At 40.9% G+C, this 19,704-nt stretch overlaps 3 protein-coding genes across 3 annotated transcripts in view; 2 read left to right on the top strand and 1 right to left on the bottom strand.

Moving 5' to 3' along the window:
* The window catches only part of kif1aa (kinesin family member 1Aa), a 56,973-nt gene extending 53,162 nt beyond the window's left edge, over positions 1 to 3,811 (bottom strand). The window contains exons 1-2 of the mRNA XM_080769876.1: positions 3,714 to 3,811; positions 949 to 1,123 (exon numbers count right to left, since the gene is read on the bottom strand). Of these exons, the coding sequence (XP_080626002.1) occupies positions 949 to 1,054 (106 nt within the window). The 5' untranslated portion in view covers positions 1,055 to 1,123; positions 3,714 to 3,811. The remainder of the gene's footprint in view (positions 1 to 948; positions 1,124 to 3,713) is intronic.
* A 4,988-nt stretch (positions 3,812 to 8,799) lies between these two features.
* Positions 8,800 to 14,134, top strand: LOC308319472 (allantoinase, mitochondrial; the record flags this gene model as incomplete). The annotated part of the gene is made up of 11 exons (XM_080769570.1): positions 8,800 to 8,946; positions 9,335 to 9,486; positions 10,235 to 10,349; positions 10,522 to 10,668; positions 10,783 to 10,828; positions 11,147 to 11,240; positions 11,350 to 11,536; positions 11,666 to 11,804; positions 13,057 to 13,229; positions 13,834 to 13,866; positions 13,985 to 14,134. The coding sequence occupies 11 exons, from the start codon at positions 8,800 to 8,802 to the stop codon at positions 14,132 to 14,134; spliced, it is 1,383 nt and encodes a 460-aa protein (XP_080625696.1).
* A 666-nt stretch (positions 14,135 to 14,800) lies between these two features.
* agxta (alanine--glyoxylate and serine--pyruvate aminotransferase a) lies at positions 14,801 to 18,925 on the top strand (the record flags this gene model as incomplete). Its single annotated transcript, XM_080770186.1, has 11 exons — positions 14,801 to 14,959; positions 15,960 to 16,152; positions 16,598 to 16,662; positions 16,778 to 16,878; positions 16,960 to 17,030; positions 17,313 to 17,397; positions 17,807 to 17,905; positions 18,036 to 18,105; positions 18,370 to 18,465; positions 18,567 to 18,695; positions 18,818 to 18,925. The coding sequence occupies 11 exons, from the start codon at positions 14,801 to 14,803 to the stop codon at positions 18,923 to 18,925; spliced, it is 1,176 nt and encodes a 391-aa protein (XP_080626312.1).
* Positions 18,926 to 19,704: the final 779 nt, after the last annotated feature.

The raw sequence follows: 19,704 nt of genomic DNA, 5'->3' as shown, positions 1-19,704 counted from the left end.
GTTGAGTTTGACACAAAATGGATAGAAATAAAGACAATTCTGTAGAATTGTATTGACAATAAAGTAAAACGCTGTATAAATGTTTAAATAAGCAAATACTGTAAACTGCATTACTAGTTGTAAACTGCAACCTCCTCTCTGCATCTTTATGTTTTGATCTTATGTTTGTGTTTTACTTGTGTATGTTTACTATAAAGCAATTAAAGACAAAAGTTTTTTAAAACAACAATATGCGTCACAGCTCATGAATCATTTTCCCCCAGAAAATAGACAGATAGTAAGATTATACTGTATTATCTGAGGTATAAAGGTTTGGTGTTGCCATCATGTTGTTGACAGTAGGCACCTCCTATTTCTTAAGCAGCCTGATTGAAACGTGATGCCAAGCAACTTGGCTCACATTTCCCGGAACAGGCCTTGGTAATTTCAACCACAGGGATGGCACCATTATGATTCTCAGAGTGTTGACAATATTATATCACCATCAGTAATTATTGTATTACTTATATATCAGCCCTTCGCGTTTGCTATCCATTTGCTCTTGATCCTTTTGTTGTCCATAATACTGTGATATTTTATCTTATACAATACTTACATACATTACTTATATTGATTGGCAACAAATGAGAAAACTGTGTAGTTGGGCCAAACTGAACCTGGACCTACATTAGCTTTGCTATGTTTCCTGTGTGAACAATGTTTGTATCCTTTTTGACCAATGTGTGCAATACAATGTTAGTATATTATGCTGTCAATAAAGAATTAAATCAATCATCGATTCATTAGATATTAAGCCCTATTTTCTACCTGATTGTACAATGAAAACAGACAATCCCCTGTACAAGCTCACAGCACATTGTGAATATTTTTCACCAATAACGATTTGCCCAAAATAGAGAGGCCACTGAAAGTGCATGGTGTTAAATCAAGTCACGTTGGAGTACTTACTGGTTGTGTTTCCGGTCATCTGAATGATGCATTTTGCATCTTTTCCCGTCTCCCTTGAGTTGAAGGGGCGGACACGCACCGCCACCTTCACAGAGGCCCCTGCCATGGTGCCGCCTGCCTAGCACCTTGAGGTGCCCTCTTCAATGCCTTGGTTTCTGGCCTCCCAGCTGGAGATCTATAGAAGGAAATAGACAGCAACGGTTAATACCTTTATGTTCAGTATAGTGTATCTTTATGCCTTTCTGCGAGGCATAATGCTATTTTCATTTAGGGTACATAAGAGAAAGATATTGACATTTTTTATTTTGTAAGATATTTTTGGGGCTTTTTGCCTTTATTGTTAGATTTGACAGTATTACGACAGGAAAGGGGGAGAGAGATGGGGGGGAAGACATGCGGCAATCGTCATCGGGATCGGAACTCGAACCCACGACACGCCGCCAGGCTGGATTACCAGCCTATAGGTGCCTGGACCGCTCGACCGCGACCGAGGCCTGCGGAAGGACTTTTGATGTTTAATGCAAATATCTGATTTCCAAGTAAAAACACTTCACTCACTTGCTTTCTTTTTCTTTTCTCTTTTTTCCTCAAACTTTTCTGTGAGTGCCACAGTCGCACGAGAACGTTCTAAATTAGGCTTCAGGATAAGATACCTGGACACAGACAGCACCATTGAACCAAGCGAGAGCCTTGAAGTACTACAGGACAAATGGTTTGTTCAAATTTGAATGAGCAGTTTATTGCACCTCCTGGCTGAGGTGGCCAGTACAATAGAAGAGGGCAGGGCCGCGTGCATGGCTGGACCATGAAAGGACCATGCCTGGTCAGCTGCAGTCGGGGGAGATGGATAACCAGGCCTGCCTACAACAAAGGAAGTGCAGCCACAGCTAAATGTCGGACTATTTCCTAGGATTACAGTGGCCTAATAACACTGAAACCGGCCAGGGACAACGGGCCTCAACTCTGACGGAATTCAGGAGCTCGGATCACGTGGAGAGAATCAGACGCTTGCCATTTCTGATCCAAGCACAGTGCATCAGCATTTATTGCTGTATGATTATAATGGAGGTACTGAGATTCAGGGGTATGACTCATCATCTATGGTGGTGACATCGCAATCGTTTTTCAGTCTTGGTCATCGAGCACAACAGAGAACAAAACCAGACGCAATTAGTCCCTGTCTCTGCCTGGTGACCGACTCCACTATAGTCATCATCAAGGGTGTGGTGTATTTCGTGACCTTTTTAAAACCATCTGCAGTGTACCCGACTATATCCTCCAGATTGAACATGAAAAGGATATTCATATATTAGAATTTTATGGAGGGTTGATCACATTTATATTTGATTAAACAAAACTGCTGTGTCACGCTGCTTCCTTGAAGACTGCCCACAAATCTGAGATGAAGAGTCTGACAAAGGATTGAAAGACTACTAGACCATGTGGAAAAGATACAAATAATGTGTCTGAGAGGACAGCAAGATATTCAGCTCATATACAGTATAATAATGTATCCGAGAGGACAGCAAGATGTTCAGCTCATACAATATAAGATATAAGATATAATAATGACACAAGATTCATATCCTATCCAATATATTATTGTCACAATATCTGAGTTCAAATTTAAATGGAAATTGAGAAAATGATTTGGGAATATGGTAGCCCAGCTGTCATATTTGATTGGGACTATAGGCCTACAGAGTTTAGTGGGTGCATGGGTGGTAGTTTTGTTATTAACGACTGCTTCTCTTTACAAATGATAAAGAAATTAAATTGAAAAGTGTGCATCCATTGCACTAATGGTTATATAGTGTGACATGATCAGCAACAACTAGGCTATACTACAGGCCTATCACACAATTATAACAATAGTTATTATATCATAGATATTCAGATTTCCCCATACTTTCATGTCAACATATGTTTGGGTTTAAATCGTGCTACTGTGGCCCTTTCTCTTCACATGTAACATGCCGAAGAAAGAAAATAACCTAACATTATAATGAGTAATAATATAATATTCATTGGGGAAGCTGAGGTCCAACATAAGGATGCTCAGACGGACCTGTCATGAGGAATTGGATGCAGCTGGCCTGGGCAGGGGAGCCACCATTTTGACACCGGTGACAAATAGCCTACTAATCAATAATTAAAAACAAAAAAGCTTCCGTGTTGTTCAGGGTAAACAATGTTTGTTTGTTAGCCTATTACTATATTACTGTTACTGCTCCGGCCCCCATACAGGCCTGTCAGTGTAACCTATTATACCTATAGCTTAATTGCTTCTGCTTCATATCAAGTCAGTATACCGTCACGAATGAGCAGCATAACAATGCCGTACATAAACGAATGATAACCTACAACGAATGAATGAAAGAAAATGTAGATCACCGTTTTACAAATAACTTGATAGAAATGAGAGAATGACAATTGCCTTATTTATATTTGTTTAGACTAGGCTGCCTTGCGCTCAATGACAAGGCATTCATGTCATCCTGCATCTATAATTTGACAGGCCTATATTTTCAAAACAATCTACGCGTCTTGTCATATATTCCTGTTCTTTAGAGCCAATTGTCTCAAATTACATTTAAATTTATCCTGCTTTTCAATTAATGTAAACCTCGTCGGAGTGTTGAGTGCTCTTCAATGGCCGCACCCTATGTCAATCCTATCCCTGGAGATTCACCACTTAGTAAATAAATACGCTCATTAAAACTGCATCATCGCCAGGACAATGGAAAAAAAACGAGGAAACCTACCTCTGCGATGTCTGCAATGCTCCGATCCCGTATGTGCAGAAGACTATTTGTGTTTTTTGCTCTAATTTGCAGCAGCAGCTCCCTCCACCTCCACGGGGTTTCTCCTGACAGGTCGGTATCCTTGCCCGGCCCGGCTAGCAGCGTCCCGTTTCCCTTCTCCCTTCTCCCATCAAAGCTGCTAAAGGTGGTCCCGACTCCTGAGGTAAAAGAACCGTCCTGTTATGATGCCCTCCTCCCCAGTTCTAGATGTGCATGGGAGGTATACAGTGCGAGTCTCTGGTTTCGGTTTGTTTGTTTGTTTGTGTGACTCCTACCTAGAAGCCAAAATGGCTCTGCTGTCTGTCTCCCTGCCTTCGGCAAGGATGCTGAGTCGGAGCGAGCCAGTGACATCATCACTGAGGGAGGAGGTAACACAGCATCAATGCAGTGGAGAAAGAGAGAGGGAGGGAGAGGGGGGGGGGATCAGGAATCGAGCCACACGCACACGCACACGCACGCGCGCGCACACACACACACACACACACACACACACACACACACACACACACACACACACACACACACACACACACACACACACACACCCTTAGGCCAATATCTTTCATTGTAATGACATTATATATTTATTCATTTTTATTTCCTTGCTTTGGCATTGTAAATGTTATATGACATTTGAATTGAATTTAGTTCAATGTTTGTTTTAAAAACGCCATTGACAATGAAGAGAAAGTAATGTTTATTTTGTCCCTAACACAAACATTAAATCCCATTAACAATAAAGAGATCATCATTACATCACCTTATCATAGCAATAGAATTCCCTCCTCGATGTTGGAAGATGATAAGAGCGCCCCTCACTTCACACGGGTATGATTTTTACGACAATAGGCTTGTTGTGAATTAAAGCTTAGTAGGTCAAGCTGGTGATCAAGCTGTGAGCATACAGTAGACTGTAAATGCTCTGAGGAGACCCAGGGACAATGCATATCATTTACCATGAAATTATGCACACAATGCATGGAGAACACAAAGACATTAATGGGAGGAGAGATTGCTTATTGAAACACTATTTTGGACTATCAGTGGCATTGGTCATTAGCCACACAAATGTATTTTATTTATTTATTTTTTGTGTTTTGATATAGCTGTGTAGGCCTCTCATGCAGAAACAATGTAATTTTATGTTGCGCAATGAGTTTATTGGGGATTTGGAGAATTATTCTCTTTTCAAAATATGGGTGAAAATCTCCCTCTGCTCTCTTTTCGGCAAATCCTATTGCAAGACCAACCATGTAATGCACTCAATAGGGATAGGGATTATTGATTCAACTGTGGCTGAGCCTAAAGTGTAGAATAAGGATTTTAAGTATATTTTGAAGAATAAAGCTGTGTACTGTATCTTCATTCATGTAATGTCTGTATTAATAACATAACCTTGACCTTTTTGCTAAAGCATCTGTGGAGAAATGTTGGATTCTCACATTTTTGGCAAAAATGTTCAAAAAATGCTCTTGAATATTAGGCAGATGCTGGGACATGGAATTCAATATTTTGTCTAAAGCCAAGAAGGTTATTAATGCTATAGCCTGGAAGCCAGAAATCCCTGGGGAGATTGGTCTGGCACTCCTCAGTTTGAATTACATTTCACTCACCCCAGAGTTGTGGGTGACCAATCAGAGCCTACTATTCAAAGTGAGACTTTTTTGCTGTTTGTGTCTCATGCATCTATTTTTCATTTTTAATTCTATTCATTGTACTGCTGTACTTTTAAAGGTATATTCAGTGATTTCACTTAATGTTTTGTTTTGTTGTGATAATCCTCCCTACTATAGAGTGTGCTGTCCCCAGTTAACGCCTGGGGGTCAAAAGACCTTAGGTTTTGTTTTTGGCTAGGTGGCCCAGCCTTCATCCAATCAGGATAGAGAGGGGCATTCCGCCAATCATGATCGATCGGGGGCGGGCCTTGGTGTGTGTGCTGTTGGCCTGTCGTGTCCCCCACTGTAGTGGGGGGACACGCAAGAGGGCAATGTGTTTCTGCAGGCAAACACCACCACACTAGTCAAGTGGCTGATAACTAACTGCTGGTAGAGGGAAATTATGAGTATTGTTTTATGTAAATAGAGGGAAGTTGCTACTATTCCTTTAAAAATGTAAATAAAATATTAAATCAAAATCAGACCCATCTGAACTGAGAGGTGCAACTTTTATTGTTATAGTTTGTCTCTCTGTGTGTGTGTGTGTGTGTGTGTGTGTGTGTGTGTGTGTGTGTGTGTGTGTGTGTGTGTGTGTGTGTGTGTGTGTGTGTCAATCAGGAGGTTCACACGGCCACACCATACAACAGTGCCACCACAGGTCACCCAGCGGTACTCAAACGAACATACATACATGGGGACGGACGGACAGACAGACGAGAAGAAGAAAAGAAGAAATGCTTTCTGGTAAATCAAGTTTACCAAGGGTAACTGGACTAAGCATCAGATACTTGTTTACAGCCAGGCCCACATGGAACATTTCATGGTAGAGGTTCAATGCCTTGTCCAAGGGCACTTCAACGGTGGTAATTTTAACGTGTCGGATCGCTGATTCGAACTGGCGACCTTCCGGTATCTAGACCGCTCCGCAATCCACTCGGCCACCGCTGCCTATCACAGACACACATGGCTGTTAGTTGGAGCAGTTTGTTAGGCACCGTTCAAACATGAATAAATAAACCAGATGAAGATTAGAGCTGAATTGGGTAAGGGTGCAGTCACACTGAACTTTAATTCTACCTATTCTGGATTCTACCAACTAGAAGCTCAATGCTCTGGCGCCATGAAAAAAGGTGTAACACAGAAACCTGTGGCCTGTAGAATGATGTTACCATAGGTGTGCGTCGCTGTTTGATGACGTTGCATAGAGTTGTCCTAATGGGCAAAAGAGGTGGCACATCGCACGTTGATGTCATATGCCTACTGTGGGCATATGGCATATGGAAAGTGAAAGTCCATTGTGAGGCAATGCACTTTTCACTTGAAAATCGTATTTGCGGCCAACATAACATAATGGTCGTACAGCATAGTAACTAACTACAAATCAGGCTTTACTGGAAAAACAGTAGATAATAGGTAATAGCCTAGAGTTAGACTCTCGTATTTTATCGATTCTAGATTGAAAATGTCAGAATCGATAAAATACATTTTAGGCTTAGACTAGATAGGTAACATGTACATTATCTGGCTTCTCTGGTAGTAAAATCATCAGTGTTAATCTACGGGTCCATTTGGTTCTATTATGTAAACTCTCAGAGTTACATTTTAGTGTGTAGAATAGTCAGACTGGCTGGGGCAGATCAGGTTTCAGCCTGAGTGAAACACAATGCAATCGTTTTGTGACCTTGCTCTTCACACAGCCTCTATCCAGACATGTTACTGCTAGGTGGCGGTGCTTTCTCTCCATATTCATGTAGAATCATTCAGCCTCTTCGCTCTTTCATTCATAAGCAATGAGTCTAGTCATCTCTCTCTGATGCACTATATATGTATCCTCCGGTCCTCTGCTGAAGCAATGGCTTTATTTAATTAATCAACATTAAACTTTAAAGATCTAGGGCTCCATCTTGCACCACCCTTTACCCTAGTCTTATAGTCTATACGTATATACACTATACTATAGTTACACTGCAAATGGTAGTCAACGGTAGAGCTCTCATCTCCTTACAAAAAGGTCAAAATGAGGTTAATGACGGTTAAATCACAACAACAGATGATGAAATGATGATGAAATAATGACATCATACCTTTCCATCCATAGGTATGACAAGATTATGGGACAAGCTTTCTAGACACACACATTGCCCCACCATTGTGGCAGATTCAACTTCTGTTTATGATGGATTGAGCTAGTCTCTGCAAAAGAGACTAGCAAATACTGCTGTATTTTGCGTGTCTTAAGTACCAGGTCTTATTACTTACTTAAGACCTGGAGGCGTGATCAATGCCATTTGGACAAAGCATTGACCATGCCTCCAGGTCTTAAGTTAAGTAATAAGACCTGGTACTTAAGACACGCAAAATACAGCTCATACATATGTTATCATATACAGGTGTTGAAATGCAATGATAGTGGATTCAACTGGCATTTGGTGGTTTCTGTACTAATGGCCTCCAATAGTTTTTTCTGCTTATTCGTTCAAGTGTGCAAAACTGCAATCCCAGGTTTCCAGAAGGTGCCATACCTGTTGACTATATGGATAATTTTCCCATAGATTTGTTTGACTGGCTCAGCAGCAGATTTGAACTGGAAACGCATGTGAATGTGTCATGTGTTTCCAGTTCAAACCAACTGCTGAGTCACTCAAACGAGTTAAGACTCAAACCACTGGAAGGAGCATTAAACAAGGCAGTGTGTAATAAATGATTGAAATAAAATAAACTTTTGTTGCAGTAGGTATGGCTTACTACTACTGCACTGCACTGTGAAGTTGACAGAACCACTGAAGTATGCTTGCTGGTGTAGACAAGCACAATGCTGCCCCCTAATGTCATATAATCTGGCAGTGTGACGGTATTGTCAACCTCTCCAAACTCACCTCGGTTGGCTCGGTGTAGGTTGTTTTTCCACTGATATATTTCATCTCTTTGTCTGCTGCAAGGCACAAACACAATTGTACTGTCACTGAACTGCATTTCAACTAGACCTAACCTAAATATGTTATTCGTCCTGTATTCTAAATTCATATTTGTGATAAATTCATCTATTACCATCATGCAGTCATTGTGAGAAATCCATGTAACCTTAACCATTGCAGGATAATATCCAATGCTTTAATGTCACATCACAGTTTTACAGGTGTACAAAAGTGGATTAATTGTATGTACGCATCAATTTTGGAGGTTGGCTTACTGGCTTCTAAACTAAACTTACATTTATATTGCTATCCATGCTTGGCCTATATGAATCCTACTCGAGGTCAAGAAACCAGCAACCATTTACCCATTAACTAAGAGGGTGGAGCTCCAACTGCAGTGCAGTATCAATAACTGAGATCAGAAAGCAGAGCTGGGGGGACTCCTCTGTACTGTCACCAACATAGAAATAGACTGTCATGGAGCCTGGATCATCAGTTAGTGCTGTGAGGAGTAAGAGGGTACTGATTGACAATGACATCCGCCCTGCCATGATCATTATCAAGGATGGGAAAATCCATAAAATTGTTTCAGACTGCAACTTTTCTGGGGATGCGCCCTGTGAGGTAGGCCCTTGACCATTATGAAAACAGGGGGAAATGGTATGGTCTTATGCGCAGAATACTCCCCCTGTTGGATAAAAGAAGGAACTGATTTGTCCTGCAAATCTACAAGCTCACAAAGTGAGTTTGTAGATTGCTAATAAAAATAAAAAAGTATATTTTTTAAATATGTTTTATGTTGTTATTCATAATGTATTTTTGAAAAGCTGGGTCCCAGGTAGACAGCAATTAATGTTTTGGGTTTCGAGCTGAAAAGGTTTGGGAATCTCTGATCTATAGTATATATATATTTGCCATGAATCACGATTTGTATGTGGTTATAATTAACTGTATATCATATGTATTACACAATTAAAGTGTTATAACATGGTTGTGTGTGTGCACTGTGCAGGTGTGGGATGTGGGTGAAAGCGTGGTGATGCCAGGCATCGTGGACAGCCATGTCCACGTGAACGAACCGGGCCGGACAACATGGGAGGGCTTTTGGACGGCCACCAGGGCTGCTGCCGCCGGAGGAGTGACCACTATAGTGGACATGCCCCTGTAAGGTGGAAACATTCTGTCCTCGGGCCTGGAATTTAATCTTTTTAGGGGCTCGTTTTTGGCACCCCCTTTACTGCTTTTCTGGTAGAAAGCCAACTCTGGCCTCAGGGAATATTAGTTTTTGAGGGGCAGAAGGCCCATCTGGCCCTAATGTTAGCCACCCCAGGTGGTAACATTAGATAAACAGAACAGAACAAACTATTTGCACTAGAACAGTGTCTCAAGGTCCACAGCTAAAGGTCAGATTTGCAACATAGAGACCAATATTTTGCTTGACAGAAACACACGCACGCATTCTGCAAAATGTTTGTTTTATAAAAATCCACCGTAGACATGTTATGTAGTAGCACATAACATGTCAACGTCCTGCCTCCTGTATATAGGTGGTACGCACTACGCAGGATTTTTGACTGATATCCAACAAGAAATTCCAAACTGCAACACTTAAAAAGATATAATCATCTGCAAGGAATTTCTTGACAGAAAGTAGCTCATAACTGTTTACCGTGGATTTTTATGAAACAGACACATTGCAGATATAGAAAGAGTATAATTCAAGCTTTTCGTACAGCTGCAATGTTGGAGAGTTTGACATAATTTAATACAATCAGATAGGACTTGTCAATGGCAAATTGCAGCTAGTTGCCACCCTGGCAACTAGATGGCCGCAGTCTGCATAAGGTCTATTGGAGCCAAGCTGTAAGGAAAAGTCAGAAAATGCTAGAAATGTTTTTTGTTGTCCCCATAGCAACAGCATACCTCCAACCACCACGCTTGATCATTTTCATGAGAAGACACGGGAAGCCACGGGGAAGTGTTTTGTGGACACAGCTTTCTGGGGAGGTGTGATACCTGGAAACCAGGTATCTTTTCTAAGACATATATAGACCATTGAGTGATTTCCAAACTCCAATGCTCCATGCTGTTCAATGTTTTGCCACTATAGGGGAGTGTCCCAGTGGAAACGTTATGCACGTGCATACTCTCTATGAATGCAATAAATTCAGGCAAAATTATACATACTTTGTCCTGCAGCTTGAGCTTCGGCCATTGATCCAGGCCGGAGTAGCTGGGTTTAAGTGTTTCCTGATCCACAGTGGGGTGGATGAGTTTCCCCATGTCAGCGACAGTGACCTCCACACAGCCATGAAACAGCTGCAAGGCACAGGGACTGTTCTGCTGGTAAAATATAAATGAGTATTATATTTCATAACACGAACCATAACTCATGAAAATTATATCTACATCGTGGGAATAAATAACATACAAATGAAACATTCTGCCTGTCTTCGTCAGTTCCATGCTGAGAGGGAGGTTCATCAGACAGCAGAGGCGATAGGGGGTAAGTATATGAACCCGAGTCCCTATTCTGGAAATAGCAAGGTCACAACATATAGATCATACCGGCCAATCACTTTTGGCATCTCCACTTTTCTGACCTCACTTTTATCCTCAATATGTCCTTTACTCAGCCAATCAAATCATTGCTATGGGGTGATCAGCCATGGATGTGCATGAGAAGCTATCTGTTATATGATATATCTGTTATTATGTTATATGATATGTTTTATATATATATATATATTAAAAATAATTGTACCACACAGTGACATTGATTTGCACCAATGCTCTATCTACCTCTACCTCTCTGCAATGTTAGACCCCTGTGAGTACTCCACCTTTCTGCAGTCCAGGCCAGATGTCATGGAGGTCGAGGCCATTCGCATCGTCACTGAGCTCTGTCTCCAGTACCAGTGAGCACATCACCATGTTAACCAGTAGAATTCTGGTGGCAAGATGCTTATATAGAGTACTGTAAGAGTTTGTCCTGTCTGATATATCACCTACCTCTCCCTGGTACAGGGTGCGATGCCATATAGTTCACCTGTCCTCCGCCAAACCCCTGGAGCTGATCCAGGCAGCGCGGGAGGCCGGAGCTCCTTTGACGGTGGAGACAACTCATCATTACCTGAGCCTCTCAGCAGAGAACATCCCTGCAGGTGCCACACAGTTTAAGTGCTGCCCTCCCATCAGAGGACACGCAAATCAGGTAAGCATCAAAGGTTTTTTATCCATAAGTAGATAACTTTCACTTCAGTTGTGAAAGAATACAAGGACCAGTGTTATTCTGTTACCATATTGTAGTATCATTGTCATCTGAAGTCTTCTGCCCCACCAGGAGCAGTTATGGTCGGCTCTGAAAGCTGGCCTCATTGATATGGTCGTATCTGATCACTCTCCCTGCACCCCTGATCTGAAGAAATTGGACAGTGGAGACTTTACTCAGGCTTGGGGTGGAATCTCTTCCCTTCAGTTTGGTAAATACTGACCAATGATGACATTCCTATATAGCATACAATATTCATAGTGTAGTTCTGTAGTAGTGTTTAACGGAACCCCTAACATAACAGTCAACCACCACATGACTGGCTGAATTAAGTCAACTAGCCTCGCGCCAGGCTAGAAGTCAACAGGACACAGTATGAAGTCAATTAACAATTCGCACCAGGTGGAGAGACAAGACAGTTAATGAGGAAAACAGGAAACAAACAAAACTACTACTGCAACGTAAAACCAAAGTACAACAAATAATTCAGGAAACAATCAAAACAATGTTCCTGCTAAATAAGAGAGACAACAAGAGACAAGAGGGTTGCAAAAAGAGAACAAAACAGAGAGATGGACTATAAGATATCAGGTTTGGCCACCATGGCATTTACCATAACATTCTAAAACATAACATTACTGTATATCACTGATATACAGGTTTTTACCCTGTTGCAGACTTGCACTGCCACTGATTTTCTTAAAGATGGAATGCCGTGATTTTTGTACTTTTTCTGTTTTGTATGTGTCTATGGAGTTAACATTATTCTAATCGAAACACATGTGTGCTTAGAATATTCAAATATGTTTTCCCTGTGTAATTTCTTTGAGTGAAAAGGCCAAATCAAACCATTTCCCCCCCACATTATCATACAACACACAGCTGGGGGCGAGGCTTAAGTTCAGGTGGGTGGTGCTAAGGTGAAAAACAGTGTAGTGCAGTGTGGTGGGTGTGGCCACATAAAAACATAATTTTAACACATTCTGTATACTTTTTTGAACAAAATCTTCCTCCTAGTATAATCATAGTACCTGATGATCATATTTTAGGGGCACGGGGATCACGGCACTCCATCTTTTAACAGCCATGCCAAACACTCAGTCCCCCTCCCTCCATTCACCCACTCATTCTCATGCTCATCTACACTGGACAAAGTCCAGGGGGAAGTAAATACACATATACCAGAGTAGTGCCATTTTAAAGGGCAGTCTGATCATAGCATTCTGTCAGAACATGACACTTCAGAAGAAACATGATTATTATTGCTGTGCACTACGTTTACAAATGGCAAGAATAATAATGTGAATTTTTGATGCGACTGTATGCTTTCAAAGAACTGAGAAAAACTAGAAAGCTAGACTCCTGCAGAGCCACAGCGGAAAATACATTAAAGAATCACAACTCTGTCAACTCTGAATTTGTGAATGGAATATTCTGTTGTTGACTACTGTATTAATGTTTAGGCTTGCCTCTGTTCTGGACCTCAGCCAGTAAGAGGGGCTTCACGTTGCCTGATGTGGTGAGGCTCCTCTGCCAGAAAACAGCCCAGCTTAGTAGCCTTGACAACCAGAAGGGCAGCCTTGCACCTGGTTACGATGCTGATTTGGTCATATGGGACCCAGAGAAGGAATTTGAGGCAAGTAGTAATTTTTCATAATATTATCAACAGTGAATCTTCAGGCTACTTCTGACTATTTTGAGTGCAGATGACCCGAGTTTGAATCCCAAGGCCCTTTACTGTATGTATATGTACTTCCCCATCTCTCTCTCCTGCCATTTTTGTCTCCATTATCACTATCATACTTAAACGCTTGAAAATGCCTCAAAATTGTTGATCTGCATGCAGTCAGCTGTGATCGTCATCTGACAGCAATTGTACAATATGGAAGCACTGGCAGACATGCCGTTAAGATGTATTGAATAAGCTGCTTTAATATAGGATTTATCTCTTCTGGACTTTACTCATTTGACTGAATGAGAATGAGAAAATAATAAAAAGAGAGTATATATTAAAATCACACCTGTGTGAAGTGAGGGGCGCTCTTATCATCTTATAACATCGAGGAGGGAATTCTAACTCATGTTGCTATTAAATTCTCTTTAATGTCAATGGTGTTTTAAAAACAAACATGGGAGGGGCTAGCGCCCCTCAAAAAAAGAATAGTACACACTACACAGATGAGCCACTGTGGTGCCCCAATCTAATAAGGTCATTTTTTCTTTTTTGTCACGCTTGTCAGGTCAAAGAAGCAAGCATCCATCACAAAAACAAGGTAAGTGAGCACAATCATTGGCATTTACTTAGACAAAGGATACATTGTTACAGAGGTGATTTGTATTAATATCTGCAATGAAAGATGTCCCTCTCTCTCTGTGTGACTCTATCGACAGGTCACTCCCTACATCGGCCTTACTTTAAAAGGAGAGGTGTGTGCCACCATTGTGAGAGGAAGGCTGGTGTACAGCCAAAGCACCTTCTCTCCTCAGCCTCTGGGGAAGCACCTCCTCATCCCCCAAGGGAGGCCGCATGCACAATTATGAGACACGCTACTGAAGTGCAACAAAGCTCATGAGATTTAGTTTTAAATATAATTTTGTTGGCTATCTATTTTGCTGATATCAACAGTACACATGGTTTATATTGTCTAATAAACACTGAGATTTACCTGCTTTTTGTTTGGTGTAATAAATGTGTGTGTGAGTAGCTACTATCCGATGATTGTGCTCCCCTCACATCACACGGGTGTGATTTTTAGCTGCAGGTCTAAAGTCATAAAGTTACGATCGATTGGCCAAATTCAATTCGGTCCAGCCTGTATAGCCTGCATGAGTGCATGGTCAATAATTAACATTTGTTTTGGTTGGTTAAATACTTTTTGCAAAAGCTTTTAAATAATTAATTGTAGCCTACCCCATGCAGTATAAAGTCCTAAACATTTCAGAATCAGGTTACACCTACTACAAGTCTACAACATAGGCTACAATACATTTGCAAACGTTTTGAAAAAGGAGGAATTAGGCATTGTATGATGATTGATGATGCAGAAAAGCAACACTGGACTTTAGGGCCAGAAGGGCCTCACTTGTCAAACAGAGGGGTGTGTGCGCAACCGTACCGTACGTGGTAGTTTGTCCTACTTCTGTTCAGCGACTTGCGCGACTGTGTCAACTTGTCAAGACTCATCTGTCTGTCATCCCGCACCAGCAATGTCGTCTGTCGTTGTGCCACCACCAAAATGCCTGCAGAGACCGTTTGTTGTTCCTCACCGCCACATGTTTGGACCGGGGCCGTCCAATGTGCCTCAACGCATTCTGGATGCCGGGGCGAATGCTGTCATCGGTCATATGCACCCAGAAATGTTTGAGGTAGGCCTAATTTGCTACTTAGAGCTAAGTGAATACTGAATAGTCACGTAGTTAAATGTTATAAATTATATAGAAAGGCTAATCTACATATACAAGCCGTGATCTTGTAAATCTACTAAATTATTTGAATAATTCCAGATCAGATGACACGTCATTCCCAAAATGAAATGGGGGCGCCAGGGTTAAAGTGGTTAAATTATTTCGTAAACGGAGAATGATGTAGAGTAGACTTTGACCTGTGCTTCTTGGTGAAAGCATTCACTTTGTTACTGTATGTCTTCCCAAGCTGCAAGTTGTAGGCTAGAATAGAGAGTGGTGCAGTAGCCTAACTAAAGCCTCTGGCACTTCACTTTAGGCCTACAACGAAATTGTATTATGTCAACAGAACAGAAACTGTCATTTGTAATAGTAAATGTTTAACTACACTTGTCGCAGAGCAAGAATTTCCTGCTAAGCATTAGGCCTAACAATCATTCAATCCAAATTATTTTGGCTGCTGTCACAACCCGGCCCGTGGGGCCATGACAAGTGGAGGATGTGTACACTTTTAACAATATAATTTATTACCAAAAGGTATAATAACTGAAATTAGGCTTACAAACAAGAGTGTGGTATGTGTAAGTCAGTTATATCAATTCAGTAGTGTCAGTGTGGTGTGTAAATCAAGGCATAAAGTCAGACAAACAAAAGGGTGCTATCATCTGGAGGGGATCATCAGACTGATCAGAGTGGCTGCCACCAACTCATTTATAGAGCTCCAGGGAGCAGTGATCAGGTGCTCCCAATGCACATATGATTGGGGAAGATGGGAACCTTGGCCGACGCCTACACATAGATCTGTGAAAGGAAACATAGATAGGGGAGTACGGTACAAAGGGACACAGACAACACAGGCCCTGCAGGCCAGGCCAAAGGGGATGTGACTTACAAACTATGGCCATATTTTTTGTGGTCAGTCAGCTTCAGCTTCAGTCATCTAATCTCTGATGTGGTATCGCAGATAATGAGTGACATCAAGAGTGGGATCCAGTATGCTTTCCAAACTCGGAACAACATGACCCTGGCTGTGAGTGGCACCGGCCACTCTGCCATGGAGTGTGCCATCTTCAACACAGTGGAGCCGGGGGAGAGTGTTCTGACTGCAGTCAATGGCATATGGGGAGAACGAGCAGCAGACATGGCTGAGAGGATAGGTAATACATTACCTACATTACCTTCTTTTTTAAATTAATTAGAGACGAATGGTTTCCGATGTTCGCTCAAAAATTGCCGAAGTTCGAGTCCTAAAAACGGCTAGGGTACAGCCTTAACACACACGCATGCATGCAGACGCACACACACACACACGCACATGCGCACACGCAAATGCGCGCACACACAAACACACACACACACACACACACACACACACACACACACACACACACACACACACACACACAATCTTCACCATTATTACATTGTACAACTCGGCGTACAGAACATTGAAGGATGACTATTTTGATGACAGAGTTTCACTGTTATCTTTAGGTATACAGTACATATAGGCCTACAGTAAATTAAAAAAGTATGTCTACCAATACAAAAGGCTGAGAATCACTGCTTTAGTGTATTAGTGAATGGTGTTTTTTTTAACAGGTGCCAGAGTAAATACTATAGTGTCAACTCCTGGAGGCTACTTCAATAATGAGGAAATTGAGCAGGTAATACTATTTTAAAGAACATAGGCTTTTTTTTATTTTTTTATTTTTTACCACAGACAAAAGGTTTTATTGACATGGAGAGAACTAGTGTATATTCTGATTTGTTTGGTTGTAGGCTCTGTCAAAGCACAGGCCAGTGGTGTTGTTCGTCACCCATGGAGAGTCATCCACAGGTGTCCTGCATCCTTTAGACGGCATCGCAGACCTCTGCCACAAGTAAGAAAATACTGCGTTCGCTTCAACTGCTGCCACTAGATAACAGTGTTGTGATTCTGTGTCCTGAATCTGTCCTGTTAGGTATGACTGCTTGTTACTCGTGGACTCTGTTGCGTCAATGGGAGGAACTCCTCTGTTCATGGACAAGCAAGGTGGTTTGCTATTGATTATTATGATTGATATTAGCTACTTGCTATTCAGTTCAAATGTCTTTACTGTCATCATGTGGTAGCTGTGTGTCCATTATGCGGAGACTTACTTTGGGATATTTACATGGTAGAATCCTCATTGTTAATTTTATCCAATTGTACCTCAGATTAATATCCATTCTGTACTTGTGTGAACACATACAATTTCACTTGAACTATGGCAGCAAAAACAAACAAAAACAATGCACAATCGTCATTTCTCATAACTGGATTTGCACGTTGCAGGGATTGACATCCTGTACACCGGCTCACAAAAGGTTCTGAACGCTCCTCCTGGAACAGCACCTATATCCTTTAGTGAAAGGGCCTGGTAAGCAATGTGTACTGTATACAAATGGTTGCTAAATCACACTTTTGGGTCGGGCCGGTAGCTGACTGGATTGTGTCCCCTATTCTACTTTTGACCTGTGTTATACTTCTTCTCTCCATACTCCACTATCTAATAATTAATTGTGATGAAACAAGAACTGCTTTACTGCCATACTGTCGCTGTCAAGTGGAGACCTCTTGAATGTAAATCGCTCTGGATTAAGAGTGTCTGCTAAATGTCTAAATTGTAAAGGTGAAAATACAAACTTTTTTGTGTTGTGCTTTTAGCTTTAATGTCTGACTGTACCATGTGCTGTTTACAAACTTTATATTTCTGACTACAGTTTTAAAGTATTCAATCAATCAATCAATAAACCAAAAACAGTATTTAAAACTACGTGTATCTCCAGTCAGAAAATATTCAACCGAAAGACAAAGCCAGTGTCATTCTTCTTGGATTTGAGCTGGCTGGCAAACTACTGGGGTTGTGATGGCAAGGCAACAAGACTGTAAGTCAACTTAAAGGATATGATTATTATCAATGCCACTTTACTTAGTACTAGTAGTGTGAATTTGTTACATTCAAAACATTATCTGTGACAAGAAAACAGTGTGTTAGCGGGTTATTCTGTATTACAGATACCATCACACAGGACCAGTTTCTGCGTTTTACTCACTAAGGGAGAGCCTGTGCATTCTTGCTGAAGAGGTGGGAGATGTATTATAACCAGTAGATTTGAGTAGAAAGATCTGCTGGTGTGCAGATCTTTCTTCTCAAATCAGCATCCATTGTATTGGACATTGGGAAGTGTATGTCTTTTTGTTTTTAATCTTCTTAACCCCATGAACCCTATTGTCCCTATGCCATACAGAGATTGGTCTAGTCTAGAGGGGGAAATAATTAATCTAGTATAGAGCCCTGCTGAACTCCGGTCAACTAAGTATAATGTTTCTGTCTTGTCCTCGCTCCAAGGGTCTGGAAAACTCCTGGGAAAGACACAGAGAAGCAGCAGAGTATTTCCACAATGGCTTGGAGAGCATGGGTCTCAAACTTTTTGTCAAGGACAAAGTAAGTATAAAATATTCACTCTATAATGCATAGTCAAATTTAACCTTTGATCTTGGCTTCATTGTCTAAATTCTATCTTTAACGTTGTAATTTTTCTACAGAGCGCAAGGTTGCCCACTGTCACAACTATTGTTGCTCCTCCGGGATATGAATGGAAAGAAATTACAAGTTACATAATGAAAACACACAATATAGAAATATCTGGAGGACTTGGACCATCGGTTGGCTTGGTAAGAAAAGGGGCTTTACAGTAAGAAAACCAAATATAAACTGTGGACTTTATCACTTGAAGTTACTTCAAGTTTAAGTCCAAAATCCTATATTATCTAAAACAAGATGTTTTTCTTCTCAGGTGCTGCGTGTTGGACTTATGGGTTGCAATAGCAGCAAAGCCAATGTTGACATGGTACTTGGAGCATTGAAAGATGCTCTTAAACACTGCCATAAGAGTAAAGTGTAAACCCTACTGTTATAGGATGCCAAAATCATCCTGAATTATCATGTTGTGAAGAAGACACCAATGTCTAATAAAATGAGTTGTCTTTTTGTCTATTAAACATGTTTTGTGCTTGGATGACCCGCCCCATACATCCCATAATCCCATCGACTCTGCACTATCTAGCCCTATTTGGATGTCCAACATATGTTGGTTATTGCCATAAAAGGCTGCATAATTTACATAGGCAGAGGCTCAAATCACATAGCACGACATCGGGGTGAGAGACTATCCTGCCACACTGGATTTGTTATAAAGAATGAAACATTGCATACACATATACATACATACATATGTAAAATGTATATATCCACCTTCTGACACACCACTTACCATTCCCACAACAATAACCAGAGAAACATGGCATATTGTGTTGTGGACATAGTTCGAATGGTGATTAATCATGATTAATTTGTTCTTTGTCTATGTAATTGTATGTACAATAATAGAACTATAACCCTCTTATATGCTGAATAAAAAAATCAAGATGAATTCATTTTAAGCTAATCTGATTAAAATGTTTGACAGCCCTAATATATATATATAGTGTACTTTTTTGCACTAGCAGAAAAACAATCTATATGTGTGTTATTTATGTATAATGAAAATGAATGATCCAATACTTTCATATTGGTCCTATATGAAAGATCAAAGGAAATAGCGAATATACACAAACTTCCCTCAATAGGCGATAGCAAGCCGTTTCTGTCAAAAAGGGGATCATTCATGGGTCATGTGATGAT

Source organism: Protomyctophum bolini, assembly GCF_963924005.1.
Source record: "Protomyctophum bolini genome assembly, chromosome: 8".
NCBI lineage: Eukaryota > Metazoa > Chordata > Actinopteri > Myctophiformes > Myctophidae > Protomyctophum > Protomyctophum bolini.
The sequence above is the reverse complement of the archived record's forward strand: the minus strand, read 5'-3'. Positions and strand labels throughout refer to the sequence as shown.